Raw genomic sequence first — 16,662 nt, 5'->3', positions numbered from 1 at the left:
TCTCATTGGATTCTTCTTGTAAGTGACGATTTAGTCCCTGTTCAAAGCTCACACTCTGCTTCAGCATACCCAAGTCTGAGCAGCAGGGGATGCTCATGATCTTTCAAAGGGAGACAAGAGACTGGGAAATCTTCTTCCCAAAGGAGATACCAAAAAAATTTGGCCTCTTTCACTCAAGTATTTTCTCTTTTCCTTACTTCTGAGATAATGCCAGTTTTCACTAAATGCACAGCACTCCATTATGCTCAAACAAAAACAGATTTATAAAAAGGTGCACAGGGTCTGGTTTCCACAGTAATATGTTTAACCCTCAATGTATATCCACGTAATCCAAACATGTTTGGAATCAGACACAGAAGAATAACAGGAATGATTTTCATTCGCATCGGCTAATAGAACTTCTGATTCTAGGGTACTTCTTCTCCAAGACTACAACTACATGGCAAATCAGCAAGGATAGGGAATGAACTACTTTAATTAGTGACTAGTGAGGTTTGATTAACAACTCTACTGGGAATACAACAGGTTCTGCTAGTATTAATGCGGTGAAGCAGAAGATTACTCACTCATCCTCTTTGTTGTTGCAATTGTTGATGTTGAATTTTGCCAGGAGCCCGTAGCTGCAGCATTTCAGAATATAAAAATGCAACCACTTGAAATTGCCAGTTAAATTGTGATAATTCAGAGTTTGGAACTGGTACTTCCAGTTGTGCCACAGTGGGGTACTGTAGATTTCAGGCTTGATACTTATATTTTACACAATTTCCTCAAAATAGGAGGGTGAAATTACCTGTTGCCATAATTGATGAGCATCAGTAATCCAAGGAAAAGGTCATTTGACGAAACAATTGAACCCCTTTTTGGTAACATTTCAAATCCAACTTCTGCTATCACAGATATCGTACCTTCTATCTCCAGAAACAATCAAGTTTCTTTCCTAATTGTATTTGTTCTGGTAATCCCCCTTGGTAACTCAGTCCATTTATTAAATTATCCTTAATCTAAAGAACTTCCCTTATTTATTTTTAACTTTAATCTTTCGTCTTCAACTTTTTAACCTTTCTTAATATGAAAAGGTTGGAAAACTGCAGGGAGCATGGTTCAAAATTTCCGATTGGTGCATCTCCATAATATGTACAAACATTTGGAAAAATCACCACCGCTACTATGCATGATAAATGCAGAGCAGCAAGGAACTGTTGCCTTGTTGTATTGGTGTGCCAATTAGTAACTACTTTGAATTATTAATATCATTTGGTTTCATAGTTCTCAGTTAATGTATGCCAAGATGAAACAAAATTAGATGGGAGCATGTGTTGTGTGGAGATGATGCAGAGAGGATTCAAGAGGATTTGAACAGGTTGAATCAGTGAGAACAGCTTAGCAGATGAAATACATTACAGTTTGGATATGTGAGGCTACCCACTTTGGTAAGAGGAATGGAGGCGCTGAGTATTTCTTAAATTGTGAAATTTTGGGCATGTTCAGGTCTGTAGGGTGTCCTTTCTCTTGAGACACTGAATGCAAATATGCAGTGCACCAGGCCATTAGGAAGGCAAATGATTTGAGTAACAGGAGTAAAGGTGTTCTATGTACCCTTGGTTAAACCACATTTGGTAATATTGTATGCAGTCTTGCTCCCCTTACTTAAGATAGCCCTAACACAGTGGAGGTTCACCAGAGCAATTCCTGGAATGCTGGACTGTCCTGTAAAGAGATATTGAAGGCACCGGATTCTCCGGAATTAAGAAGAAGGAGATGGATTTCATTCAAACCTATAAAATCCTTAAATGGCAAGACCAGGTGGGGGTCATCTAAAACTATGGAAAAATATCTCAGAATAAGGAACAAGATATTTAAGACTAGGATGAGTAGGAATTTCTTCACTGAGTGAGTGGTGAATTTTGGAATTCTCTACTCCAGAGGATTGTAGGGGTTTATTCATGGATATGTTCAATTGAATTCGAGTTAGTACTACTCTCAAGGATATGGGGATAATATGGAAGAGTGGTGTTGAGATAATTGATCAGTTATGATTTAGAATGGAAGAGTAGGATCAAGGGGCTGGGGAGCCTACTCCCACTCGTTTTTCATACGTTAGCTTTAAATTGTGTGATCTCACCCTAAAGCTTTGTGTTGGTAAGATTAATAGGTAAATATGAATATGTGCATCTGACACAGAAACAGGCAATGCTGAAGAAACTCAGCAGGTCTGGCAGCATCTGTAGAAAGAGAAAGAGTGTTATGTTTCAAACTTCAAAACTCTGATAAGTGTGACATGTCCTTTTCCGAAATGCGGCAAAAAAATATACAAATGCTATGCACTTTGCAAACTGACAAAAGCTTTAGGCCTTGAGTTCAACATTTGCTATTCCAGTAGAATAGAATGAGACATCTGTCACAGTTCTACTATATCCTTTTAGCCAACCAGCTCTGTGGGAGAAATCATTCATTCGCATGTTTATGCCAACAATTTTATTTAGATTTTTAATTCTTAAAAGTGAGCTCTGATAAAGCTATGAAGTGAATGACTGTGGTAAATAAGATAAAATGAGGAATGATGCAACAGAATAGAAAAAATCCAGTAGAGTCATAGAGTCGGATGTACAGCATGGAAACAGACCCTTTGGTCCAACCCGTCCATGCCAACCAGATATCCCAACTCAATCTAGTCCCATCTGCCAACACCCAGCCCATATCCCTCCAAACCTTTCCTATTCATATATCCATCCAGATGCCTCTTAAATGTTGCAATTGTACCAGCCTCCACCACTTCCTCTGGCAGCTCATTCCATACATATACCACCCTCTGCGTGAAAACATTGCCCCTTAGGTCTCTTATATCTTTCCCCTCTCACCCTAAACCTATGCCCTCTAGTTCTGGACTCCCCGACCGCAGGGAAAAGACTGTCTATTTATCCTATCCATGCCCCTCATAATTTTGTAAACCTCTATAAGGTCACCCCTCAGCCTCCGACGCTCCAAGGAAAACAGCCCCAGCCTATTCAGCCTCTCCCCATAGCTCAGATCCTCCAACCCTGGCAACATCCTTGTTAATCTTTTCTGAACCCTCTCAAGTTTCACAACATCTTTCCAATAGGCAGGAGACCAGAATTGCGCACAATATTCCAACAGTGGCCTAACCAATGTCCTGTACAGCCACAACATGACCTCCCAACTCCTGTACTCAATACTCTGACCAATAAAGGCAAGCATACCAAACGCCTTCTTCACTATCCTATCTACCAGCGACTCCACTTTCAAGGAGCTATGAACCTGCACTCCAAGGTCTTTGTTCAGCAACACTCCCTAGGACATTACCATTAAATGTATAAATCCTGCTAAGATTTGCTTTCCCAAAATGCAGCACCTCCATCTGCCACTTCTCAGCCCATTGGCCCATCTGGTCCAGATCCTGTTGTAATCTGAGGTAACCCTCTTCACTGTCCACTGCACCTCCAATTTTGGTGTCATCTGCAAACTTACTAACTGTACTTCTTATGCTCGCATCCAAATCATTTTTGATTAGACTTACAGTGTGGAAACAGGCCCTCCGGCCCAACAAGTCCACACCGACCCGCCGAAGCGCAACCCACCCATACCCCTACATTTACCCCTTACCTAACACTACGGGCAATTTAGTATGGCCAATTCACCTGAGCCGCTGTAAATGACAAAAAGTAGAGGGCCCAGCACCGATCCTTGTGGCACTCCACTGGTCACAGGCCTCCAGTCTGAAAAACAACCCTCCACCACCACCCTCTCTTCTACTTTTGAGCCAGTTCTGTATCCAAATGGCTAGTTCTCCCTATATTCCATGAGATCTAACCTTGCTAATCAGTCTTCCATGGGGAACCTTGTTGAATGCCTTACTGAAGTCCATATAGATCACATCTACTGCTCTGCCCTCATCAATCCTTTGTTACTTCTTCAAAAAACTCAAGTTTGAGAGACATGATTTCCCACATACAAAGCCATGTTGACTATCCCGAATCAGTCCTTGCCTTTCCAAATACATGTACATCCTGTCCCTCAGGATTCCCTCCAACAACTTGCCCACCACCGAGGTCAGGCTCACCGGTTTATAGTTCCCTGGCTTATCTTTACCGCCCAACTTAAACAGTGGCACCACGTTTGCCAACCTCCAGTCTTCCGGCACCTTACCTGTGACTATCGATGATACAAATAACTCAGCAAGAGGCCCAGCAGTCACTTCTCTAGCTTCCCACAGAGTTATTGGGCACGCCTGATCAGGTCCTGGGGATTTATCCACCTTTATGCACTTCCTCCTCTGTAATCTGGACATTTTGCAAGATGTCAACATCTATTTCCCTACAGTCTATATGTTCCATATCCTTTTCCACAGTAAATACTGATACAAAATATTCATTTAGTATCTCCTCCATTTTTTGTGGCTCCACACAAAGGCCGCCTTGCTGATCTTTGAGGGGCCCTATTCTTTCTCTAGTTACCCTTTTGTCCTTAATATATTTGTAAAAACCCTTTGGATTCTCCTTAATACTATTTGCCAAAGCTATCTCATGTCACTGTTTTGCCCTCCTGATTTCCCTCTTAAGTATACTCCTACTTTCTTTATACTCTAAGGATTCACTCGATCTATCCTGTCTATACCTGACATATGCTTCCTTCTTTTTCTTAACCAAACCCTCAATTTCTTTAGTCATCCAGCATTCCCTATACCTACCAGCCTTTCCTTTCACCCTGACAGGAATATACTTTCTCTGGATTCTTGTTACCTCATTTCTGAAGGCTTCCCATTTTCCAGCCATCCCTTTACCTGCGAACATCTGCCTCCAATCAGCTTTCGAAAGTTCTTTCCTAATACCATCAAAATTGGCCTTTCTCCAGTAGAAATATGAACGGAAGATGCTGGAAATACTCTGGTCAGGAGAGAAGTATGGTAGTATTGTTTGCCGGTTGTGAAATGGGTCCAAATGCCAGGCTATGCTCCAACACATTCCTAACCAATGCAAGCACAAGGATGATCCATGGAATTGAGCTGTTATTCCTTGGCACCAATCTGAAACACATCGATCAACTCTGTTGGGAAAAATGATATAATTGGCTTTCGAATGCTTTATTCAATTTGGGTTTTGCTTTGGAAACCACATTTAGCCCTTCAGAACCTGTGGGCTCACTTCAAGCAATCCTTGAAACAAGCTGCTTTGAAGATCTCTTGTGATGCAGTGGTAGGGTCCGTACTTCCAAGCTAGGAGACCTGAGTTGAAGTCTCACCTGCTTCAGAGGTGTGTACAAACTGATACAAAAATATATTCAAACAACTGCTGGGGTAGAGAGTGGAACTTACCTTTTGCTCTTTCCTTGATGCTCCAGATTGCTGATAGCTGACTGGGTGTTGCTCTCTCGACTTGACACGTCCTTTATCTCTGGTCCTCGAAAGCGTTCCAAAAAAGAATCTGGCCTCTGGTCTTCATTGTGCATTTGTCGAGTTGTCCAGTTCCTCACCATGATGACGAAATGAGTGAACCTAAAGAAATAATTCACTGCATTATACACACAAGTGGCTAGCTGCAGTGTTGACATGGCCAATCTCTCCACTGACACGTTTGTAAAAAGCAGCTGCTCAACCTGTCAAGCGGGAACTGGACCTCCCACACCTTTTCCCCACATCCCTACAATGTTTCTCCTTGTATGCTTAATTTGGAAACCCTGGTTGAATATGCCTCCACCTTCCTTTCATATGTCCTCCTATTTTGTTGATATGAAAAGTTTTTATTTATGCCATCCTAAGCCCTTATGATTTTCACTTCAATGCATTGTACTATACTGATTGTGAGACCGACATTGAACCTACCTTTAAAGCGACAGACAAATGTTAAATAAAGAGAGCATGGTGCTAAGTTCCAACCACATGAAATGTAAGATGCTTGATTAGATGAAATAAGATGAAATGATCATAGTCTAGATTAGATTCCCTAAAGAAACAGGCCCTTCAACCCAACCAGTCCACTCTGACCCTCCACAGAGTCACCCAAACCCATTTCCCTCTGACTAATGCACTTAACACTACAGGCAATTTAGCATGGCCAATTCACCTGGTCTGCACATCTTTGGACTGTGGGAGGAAACCCACACAGACACAGAGAGAATGTGCAAACTCCACACAGACAGTTGTCCAAGGCTGCAATCAAACCCGGGTCCCTGGTGCTGTGAGATTGCAGTGCTAACCACTGAGCCACTGCGCTGCCCCATTCTGCTTAATTACCCCATTGGCAGAGCCTTTAGCCATTGTCCACAAAAAGACCATAGACATTCCTCTCCATTAGAGAGATAGATTGTTTCATAACTTCAGGGTCAGCGTTCACAGTGAGTGTGTGGCAAGGCAAGGCCAGGAAGCAGGTCCTATCATAGCCAGTATAGATGTATTAGAATGTGCAGCAACCAGGTTGATAAATATAATAGATACATAGAAATCTGGTAGGTAAAAGAATTTTATTAATCTTACATATTCATTTTAGTTAATTGGAGCACAAAAGGAGATCTTTTTCATTATGCTGGTTTAAGCCTCATTCAAATGCTTGCTTTACACAATCCCATTTAGCCTGTTTCATCTTACCAGAGCGGTCTTTCCAGATGGTGACAATACCTGGCTAAAGCTCCTCTGCCTGTGAAAGAGCTCCGGCGGGATTCAGGCTGTCCTTTGGTCTCCATGGAGGTCACTCCCTGCAGTTCAGAAGATGTGTCCTCACACAGTGAGTGAGTCCTAAGCGGAAAGCCAATCAATCAATCACCGGTCAGGCCTTTCCGACATGCCGCACAAATTCAAAGTATAACTGTTAAGATTTTTCTCTTTTCTGTCAGATCACATTTCCTCAAAGAAAAATGAAATGTTGAACCAGCCACAAATTGACTTTAAGTTAAAAGTGTCTTAAAATGCCATTCTGAGTTCAGAACAATGAGCTTTAAACATGATATTGAGTTCAGAACAACGAAGTTAAGACTAGATTGACTTAGACAATAGGTCATTCTGCCCTGCGAGCCTGCACCACCATTCATTATGATCATGGCTGATCATCCTCAATCAGTATCCTGTTCCTGCCTTATCTCCATAACCCTTGATTCCACTATCCTTGAGAGCTCTATCCAACTCTTTCTTAAACAAATCCAGAGACTGGGCCTCCACTGCCTTCTGGGGCAGAGCATTCCACACACCCACCACTCTGGTGAAGAAGTTTCTCCTCATCTCTGTCCTAAATGGCCTACCCCTTATTTTTAAGCCGTGTCCTCTGGTTCAGGACTCACCTACAACGGAAACATGTTTCCTGCCTCCAGAGTGTGCAATCCTTTAATAATCTTACACGTCTCAATCAGATCCCCTCAGTCTTCTAAACTCAAGTGTATACAAGCCCAGTCACTCCAATCTTTCAACATAAGATAGTCCCGCCATTCTAGGAATTGACCTCGTGAACCTACGTTGCACTCCCTCAATAGCCAGAATGTCTTTCCTCAAATTTGGAGGCCAGAACTGCACACAGTATTCCAGATGCAGTCTCACCAGGGCCCTGCAGACAAACCTCTGTGCTTCTATACTCAATCCCTCTTGTTATGAAGGCCAGCATGCTATTAGCTTTCTTCACTACCTGCTGTACCTGCATGCTTGATCTGTTGTTTCATCGGAAACCATTGAGAACATTTAAAACTGAATGGTTAAGGCTGACTGGGTTCAATTATAGCACTTTTGTTGGTTATCATCATGACACATGAATGGAAAAGACAAAATATCAATAACTTTCCCTCTATCATAAGGTCAGAAGGGGGATGTTTGTCAGTGAACAGACAGTGGTGAGCATCATTCGCGACTCCTCAAGTACTGAAGTAGTCCATGATCAAATGGAAAAAAAATCTGGACAATATCCAGGCTTGTAGGAGTAAGTGAGGACTGCAGATGCTGGAGATCAGAGCTGAAAATGTGTTGCTGGAAAAGCGCAGCAGGTCAGGCAGCATCCAAAGAGCAGGAGAGTCGACGTTTCGGGCATGAGCCCTTCTTCAGGAATGAGGGAAGTGTGTCCAGCAGGCTAAGATAAAAGGTAGGGAGGGGAGACTTGGGGGAGGGGCGTTGGAAATGCGATAGGAGGAAGGAGGTCAAGGTGAGGGTGATAGGCTGGAGTGGGGGTGGGGGCGGAGAGATCAGGAAGAAGATTGCAGGTTAGGAAGGTGGTGCTGAGTTCGAGGGATTTGACTGAGACAAGGTGGGGGTGGGGGAGAAATGAGGAAACTGGAGAAATCTAAGTTCATCCCTTGTGGTTGGAGGGTTCCTTGGCGGAAGATGAGGCGCTCTTCCTCCAGCCGTTGTGTTGCTATGGTCTGGCGATGGAGGAATCCAAGGACCTGCATGTCCTTGGTGGAGTGCGAGGGGGAATTGAAGTGTTGAGCCACGGGGTGGTTGAGTTGGTTGGTCCGGGTGTCCCAGAGGTGTTCCCTGAAACGTTCCGCAAGTAGGCAGCCTGTCTCCCCAATATAGAGGAGGCCACATCAAGTGCAGTGGATGTAGTAAATGATGTGTGTGTGGAGGTGCAGGTGAATTTGTGGCGGATATGGAAGGATCCCTTGGGTCCATGGAGGGAAGTAAGGGAGGAGGTGTAGGCGCAAGTTTTGCATTTCTTGCGGTTGCAGGGGAAGGTGCTGGGAGCAGAGGTTGGGTAGGTGGGGGGTGTGGACCTGACGAGGGAGTCACGGAGGGAGTGGTCTTTTCGGAACGCTGATAGGGGTGGGGAGGGAAATATATCTCTGGTGGTGGGGTCCGTTTGGAGGTGGCGGAAATGACGACGGATGATACGATGTATGTGGAGGTTGGTGGAGTGGTAGGTGAGGACCAGTGGGGTTCTGTTCTGGTGGCGATTGGAGGGGCGGTGCTCAAGGGCGGAGGAGCGGGAAGTGGAGGAGATGCGGTGGATGGCATTGTCGATCACATCTGGGGGGAAATTGCGGCCTTTGAAGAAGGAGGCCATTTGGGTTGTACGGTATTGGAACTGGTCCTCCTGGGTCCTCCTGGGATGCGGCGGAGACGAAGGAATTGGGAGTATGGAATGGTGTTTGTACAGGGGGCAGGGTGGGAAGAGGTGTAGTCTAGGTAGCTGTGGGAGTCGGTCGGTTTATTGTAAGTGTCCGTGTTGATTCGGTCGCCCGAGATAGAAATGGAAAGGTCTAGGAAGGGGAGGGAGGAGTCTGAGACGGTCCAGGTAAATTTGAGGTCAGGGTGGAAGGTGTTGGTAAAGTGGATGAACTGTTCAACCTCCTCGTGGGAGTACGAGGCAGTGCCAATACAGTCATCGATGTAGCGGAGGAAAAGGTGGGGGGTGGTGCCAGTGTAGCTGCGGAAGATGGACTGTTCCTCAACTACCACCCCACCAACCTCCACATACATCCGTCGTCATTTCCGCCACCTCCAAACAGACCCCACCAGAGATATATTTCCCTCCCCTCCCCGCCGAAAAGACCACTCCCTCCGTGACTCCCTCGTCAGGTCCACACCCCCCACCAACACAACCTCCACTCCCGGCACCTTCCCCTGCAACCGCAAGAAATGCAAAACTTGCGCTCACACCTCCTCCCTTACTTCTCTCCTAGGCCCCAAGGGATCCTTCCATATCCGCCACAAATTCACCTGCACCTCCACACACATCATCTATTGCATCCGCTGCACCCGATGTGGCCTCCTCTGTATTGGGGAGACAGGCCGCCTACTTGCGGAACATTTCAGAGAACACCTCTGGGACACCCGGACCAACTAACCCAACCACCCCGTGGCTCAACACTTCAACTCCCCCTCCCACTCCACCAAGGACATGCAGGTCCTTGGACTGCTCCATAGCCAGACCATATCAACACGACGGCTGGAGGAAGAGTGCCTCATCTTCCACCTAGGAACCCTCCAACCACAAGGGATGAACTTAGATTTCTCCAGTTTCCTCATTTCCCCTCCCCCCACCTTGTCTCAGTCAAATCCCTGGAACTCATCATCGCCTTCCTAACTTGCAATCTTCTTCCTGACCTCTCCGCCCCCACCCCCGCTCTGACCTATCACCCTCACCTCGACCTCTTTCCACCTATTGCATTTCCAACGCCCCTCCCCCAAGTCCCTCCTCCCTACCTTTTATCTTAGCCTGCTGGACATACTTTCCTCATTCCTGGAGAAGGGCTCATGCCCAAAACGTCGACTCTCCTGCTCCTTGGATGCTGCCTGACCTGCTGCGCTTTTCCAGTAACACATTTTCAGCAATATCCAGGCTTGACCTGACAAGTGGCAAATAACATTCACGCCGTACAAATGCCAGACAATGACCATCACTAATAAGAGGCAATCTGACTGAGAATGTGTATAGAGTATAAGCAAGCAGAGAAAGAATTAAGTTCTGAGTTTTGTGAAACATGGGGTCCAGCTGAGCATGACTCAAATCAGATAAGAACTTACAGTTAACAATGGGGTGCTGGAGGCAAGGGTAATGGGTTAACAAGGTGGAAAAGCAATCATTACGTACAGCCATTTAACAATATTGGAAGCATTCATTTTGCAAGGTCAGCCAACAAGGGGAAAAGTATCCATTGTATGAATCCATTTAACAAGGTTAAGAACATTCGTTGTATAACAATAAAGGGCTTGGTCTCTGTTATTGATACTCGTTAATTGTAATGGTTACCCAATTAATATGTATGTTGCCTTATCTGGATGCTCCTCCCTGTAAAATGACTATATAGTTCATTGCGAAACTGCTGTAGCCCCCAGAGAAGACTGAGAACTCATGTCTCTGTGCACACGGGTGATCATTCTCTCCCCCTCCAGGGCCCGGAATAAAGATGAAGCGGATAAAACTATACTGTCTTTCTGAGCATTTTACTTTGACTGAGAGGGGGAAACAAGATGACATAACAACTGCCCCTTGACATTCAATGGTATCATCACCACTGAATCCCCCACGATCGATATCCTTGGATTACCATTGACCAGAAACTCAGACAGTTTTAAAACGAAGAAATTGCGAGTAACTCAAGTTAAACATCACACACCTAAACACACACCAAGCCCCTGCCACCACATTCTGATAAATTCGTGGTATAAGGTACCAGCCACAGCTTTTGAAAGAAACTGTAAGGAAGAACAATAGGATGATGTGTTTCTAATCGAGAAGAGGTATGTTGACCATGTGATTGAGCAAACTGATTAGACGTCAGGGCCCTTTCCTGTAAATCAAAATCCTTACAGAGTATTTAATTTAAAAGACTAAATAAAGAACTCTTGAACAACAAAACGTGCAGAATATTACTGTTTGGCAAATGACATAAAATTTATTGTTGAGGTTGATATATTTTCCTGTTGGCTAACTGTACACTATCAAGACTGGCAGTTCCACTGTGGGAGTGATGCACTCCCATACACAGACCCTGGGCTTAATTGTCCACTTGAACTCCAATATGCCTAGTAACCAATGCTGTTGATTCTAAACTGGGCTGACAAATGGCAATCTCAGTGGGAGATTGCCATTTGTCATCGAGACATAACAACCATAGTGATGCACATTCTCCCCGTGTCTGCATGGGTTTCCTCCCACAATCCAAAGATGAGCAGGTTAGGTGAATTGGCCATGCTAAATTGTCCGTAGTGTTCAGGTGCAGGTTATGGGCATTAGTCAGAGGTAAATGTAGAGTAATAGGGTAAGGGATGGGTCTGAGTCGGTTACTCTTCAGAAGGTCAGTGTGGATGTGTTGGGCCAAATGGCCTGTTTCCATACTGTGGGGATCATTTGAGTAAAACAACCTAAATTAATCTGATCCCATTTGCCAGCACTTGGCCCATATCTCTTTCAATCTTTTGTATTCATAGTCATAGACATGTACAGCATGGAATGGTCCAATTCATCCATACCGACCAGATATCCTAAATTAATCCAATCCCATTTTCCAGCACTTAACCCATATCCGTCTAAACCATTCCCATTCACAAACCCATCCAGATGTCTTTTAAATGTTATAATTGTACCAGCCTCCACCAATTCCTCTCACGGCTCATTCCACACACACACACCATACTGTGTGAAAAAAATTGCCCCTTAGTCTGTTTTAAATCTTTCCCCTCTCATCCTAAACTTGTGGTCTCTCATTCTGGACTTCCCAACCCAGGGAAAAGAACTTGTCTACTCACCCTTTCCATGCCCCTCATGATTTTATAAACTTCTATAAGGTCGCCCCTCAGCCTCCGACGCTCCAGGGAAAACAGTCCCAGCCTATTCAGCCTCTCCTCAATGCTCAAACCCTTCAATGCTGGTAACATTTTTGTAAATCTTTTCTGAACCCTTTCAAGTTTCACAACATTCTTCCTAGAGGGAGACCAGAATTGCACACAATATTCCAAACGTGTTCTAACCAGCCGCAACATGACCTCCCACCTCTTGTACTCGATGCTCTGACCAATACAGCAAAACATACTAAACGCCTTCTTCACTATCCTATCTACCTGCGACTCCACTTTCAAGGAACTATAAACCTGCACTCCAAGGTTTCCTTGTTCAGCAATACTCCCCTGGACCTTACCATTAAGTGTATGAGTTTTGCCTTGATTTGTCTTTCGAAAATGCAGCACCTCACATTTATCTAATTTAAACTCTATCTACCAATCCTCAGCCCATTGGCCCATCTGATCAAGATCCTGTTGTAATCTGAAATAACCTTCTTCGCTGTCCACTACACCTCCAATTTTTTACACATGTACCTCCAATTTTGTAGTCATCCAGGTGCCTTTTAAATGTTGTATTGTAATAGCCTCAGTGTTTATAATGTCTGGATTTATTGTTAGAAGGTAAGCTTTTGGATTAATTATATATTTTTTTCATAATCTTTGACTTTGTAACCTCTTCCTTTAGCTGGGATGATATTCTGACAGTAACATTTCCATAATATGTCACTGTTGCCCCATATCAGCAGACTCCCAGGTCACCCCTCATGTCTCCAACACTCCAATACGGCTCAAGTATGTACACATGTACCTCCAATATTTTACCCATCCAGGTGCATTTTAAATGTTGTAATTGTACCAGCCTCCACCACTTCATTTGTCAGCTCATTGCATACACATACCACCCTCTGCATGAAAAAGCTGCCCCTTACATCCTTTTAAATCTTTCCCCTCTTACCTTAACCCTATGCCCTCTAGTATAGAACTCCCCTACCCTAGGGAAAAGACCTTGGCTGTTCATCTTATCCATGTCCCTCACGATTTATAAACTGCTGTAAGGTCAGTTCTAGTCTCCCAGCTATAGGAAAGATATTGTGAAATTTAAAAGGATTCAGAAAATATTTAAAAAGACGTTGCCAGGGTTGGAGGGTTTGAGCAATAGGGAGACGCTGAGTGGGCTGGAGCTATTTTCCCTGGAATATCGGAGGGCACAAGGTGATGTAGGAGTCTGCTGATATGGCAACAGTGACAAGTTATGGAAATGTTCTAGTCAAAATATCATCTCAGCTAAAGTAAGAGGTTACAAAGTCAAATGATTGTAAATATAACTCTTAAAAAGATAAAATTAATCCAAAAGCTTACTTTCTGACACTAAATCCAGACATTATAAACACTACTACCATCATGTTTCCATAGGATTTTTATTAGCTCCTAAAAACACTCAAGTAGACCTGCTTCATAATTCAATGAGATGACAGCTTGTCTGAGATTGAATTCCACAAACCTGCCGTTGCCCCGTCTCTCTTCATACCTATGGTTAATATGTAACAAACTCAGACTTAAAATTAACAATTAAACAGGCCATTTTCACAAAAGAGTTCCCTGTTTACGTCGATATACTTACTAATTTCCCTCCTGAAAAGTCTGACACTAATTTCTAGACTGTCCTAGTGCTAAAGTCTCCAACCAGCAAAAATAACAATTACACTATTGGTTCTCCTTAATTTCTTGAAACTTAGAAGGTTAAACTTGACTTGGTCAAAATTTCAGGGACCACAACCCCAGTTTTTGTAATCTCTCCATATAATTTAGCCCATTGGATTCTAAAAGGAGAAGTGAGTGGTAATGCAGGCTTCTTTGTGTTCTCAGGTGTCTTTCCGCATAGCACTCTAGTTCAAATCTAACCCCACATATCACAATATGGCTGGATCATTTTATTAATGTCAGCACTGGTACACAGCCTTGTGGGTATTTCCTTATATTAGAAGAAATTACCCAACAGGTTTCCTACAATAGCTAAAATAGCAACACATGTCTCTTAAACGATGGATATTCTATTGTTTCTTAATCAGCTTTCCCCAAACCCTGAAGCCATTAACTGAACTGTGATGGACTTAATAATAAAAAAGTAAAATTAATATTATTATCCATGATTTCTGTCAGTAATATTAGCACCGTGGTGTGGAAATTTATGAAACTTTTCACTGTACTTTTCATGTAAAAATACACGTGACGGTAAATTTCTATTCTAGTGTTTGACACCAATTGCAACCAGCTTTCTGCAGTTACACGGACTTTATCATTTATTTTCCATTTACAAAAAGGCAAAGTCAATTCATGACAAGTCATATTAGAACAGCCAAAGAAACTTTCTAATAAAGGTGATTTTGTAATGTGCATTGCCTTAATGTGTAAAAAAAATGTTACGTTATACTTACAGTCATTTAGATTAGATTAGATTCTCTACAGTGTGGTAACAGGCCCTTCGGCCCAAAAGGTCCACACTTCCTCTCCGAAGAGAGACCCATCCAAACCCCTTCCCCTATCCTATGTTTACCCCTGACTAACGCACCTAACACTGTGGACAATTTAGCATGGGCAATTCACCTGACCTGCACATCTTTGAATTGTGGGAGGAAACCGGAGCACCTGGAGGAAACCCACACAGACAGATAGAATGTGCAGACTCCACACAGACAGATGGGAATTGAACCCAGGACCCTGGTGCTGTGAGGCAGCTGTGCTAACCACTGAGCCTATGTATCTATATATCCTTCCAAACAAGGCCAAATTTAAAAACCTTAAGTGGAGACAGAATTAACTATTCAGTTATCTGGGATTTTACTATTGCGTATGTTTGGCTGTGGCATGGAAATGTTGAACATTGGAAGTCCAACTGGTTTTCTGTACCTGCTGTTGCCATTTTCTATTCTCTCGAGCTCATCGTCGTTATTCCTGACCGAGAGTCTGTGAACCCGTGGGTATGACTGGTGGGTGCTGATTGTAGCCATCTGTTACTGCCTTTCACATCCAACCCGACTTTGATCAGCACCTGGTAAAGAGATGGAGCAACCAAACCAAAGTAACTGCTGGACTGTCATAACAGGAAATACCATTTGTATTTTCCAACAAAATCAAACTGATAACATGAAGACATTATTTGATATTGTACAAGCACTTTTGCAAAAACTATTTTTTTCCTAGTTTTCATCCCAATTCCTCTCCTGGGCTGCCTCAACTGCGAGATGGAAGAGCAGTCAGATAACCAGCTCCCAGGTTGGTAGTGGTCACGTTGACGTCATTGTCATTTTCATCTTCTGACCCACGTCCCATTATTTTCTCCGAGTCAAGAAAAGTCTGAAAAGACTTTACACTGCATGTCCTCAGGGCACTTAGCATCCATCCTTGATTTGCATAAGTTAATCAGTGTCTCAGGCATAAGCCCTTCATCAGGAATATATCAGGGCTTATGCCTGAAACACCCAGGCTTTTTTCACAGTGCCTTGCAAAAGTCCTCTGTTGCCAAGAAGGTCAAGGGGAAAAGTCATAGGAACAGCATCATCTGCCTTTTATTTTCCCTTTCATGTCACACACCATCCGGAAAATATATTTCTGTTCCTTCACTGTCTGAGTCAAAACCCTGGTACCCCCGACCCAACAGCACTGTGGGTGTACTTACATCCCAAGAATTTATGTCCCAAAGGGTTCAGGAAGCCAAGTCACCCCCACGTTTTCAAGGAGATTAGGAATGGGCCATAAATAAATACCACATTTCACGAATGAATAAAAAAAAAATGCTCTTTGGAATACATGCACAAAATTTCTACTGTGTTTGGTTTTAATTCATTGATAACACACAGTCAATGATTATCAGTTTACCAGAGTTCAGAATCTGACAAATTCCTGATTGTTATACCATCATAATTAAATTAGCACTGCCATTGCAATGACTGTTCCAAAGAGTTCAATGGAAAGACTATCTGCACAACATCTCTCCAAGAACTGCTCATTCCCAGCTTTCCAGGTAATGCAAACTACTTGCCCTGAAAATCCTCATAAGGATGTCCTTCAGTATAATCCTCACCAGTGGGAGTGTTCTTCATTTACATAGGTATGCAGGCACCAGAGCCAACATTGTCACATCCCCCCCACACATTTGGAAAATACACTTGCTACTACAGAAAGAGTAGTTCAGAATCCTCTTCCCCTCACGCAGTCCCAAAACCCAAATTAAACAGTCGATTAAGTTTTTTTTTGAAATGATAACTTTCTTTAGGGGTTCAGGCTATTTACTATCAATATTGTCACCAATACACCATTCAAGCCATCATCTTAATTGTGTACCGGCCTCCAAGTCAGGGTTAAATAAACGAAAAGAGACATCCTGACATAGGAGATCTGCACCTTGTCTTTGCTTTCCCTATCTAACCTCCCCGATAATAATTGATTGGCTA

General features: G+C 43.3%; 1 protein-coding gene across 1 annotated transcript in view; it reads right to left on the bottom strand.

Annotated features, from left to right (window-relative positions):
• Positions 1 to 15,219, bottom strand: part of cnga3a (cyclic nucleotide gated channel subunit alpha 3a) — a 37,429-nt gene extending 22,210 nt beyond the window's left edge. Inside the window, exons 1-4 of the mRNA XM_060826996.1 lie at positions 15,119 to 15,219; positions 6,629 to 6,745; positions 5,330 to 5,509; positions 567 to 620 (exon numbers count right to left, since the gene is read on the bottom strand). Coding sequence (XP_060682979.1) covers positions 567 to 620; positions 5,330 to 5,509; positions 6,629 to 6,745; positions 15,119 to 15,219 — 452 coding nt within the window. The remainder of the gene's footprint in view (positions 1 to 566; positions 621 to 5,329; positions 5,510 to 6,628; positions 6,746 to 15,118) is intronic.
• Between the last annotated feature and the right edge of the window lie 1,443 nt (positions 15,220 to 16,662).

Source organism: Hemiscyllium ocellatum, chromosome 6 (genome assembly GCF_020745735.1).
Source record: "Hemiscyllium ocellatum isolate sHemOce1 chromosome 6, sHemOce1.pat.X.cur, whole genome shotgun sequence".
Lineage (NCBI taxonomy): Eukaryota > Metazoa > Chordata > Chondrichthyes > Orectolobiformes > Hemiscylliidae > Hemiscyllium > Hemiscyllium ocellatum.
The sequence above is the reverse complement of the archived record's forward strand: the minus strand, read 5'-3'. Positions and strand labels throughout refer to the sequence as shown.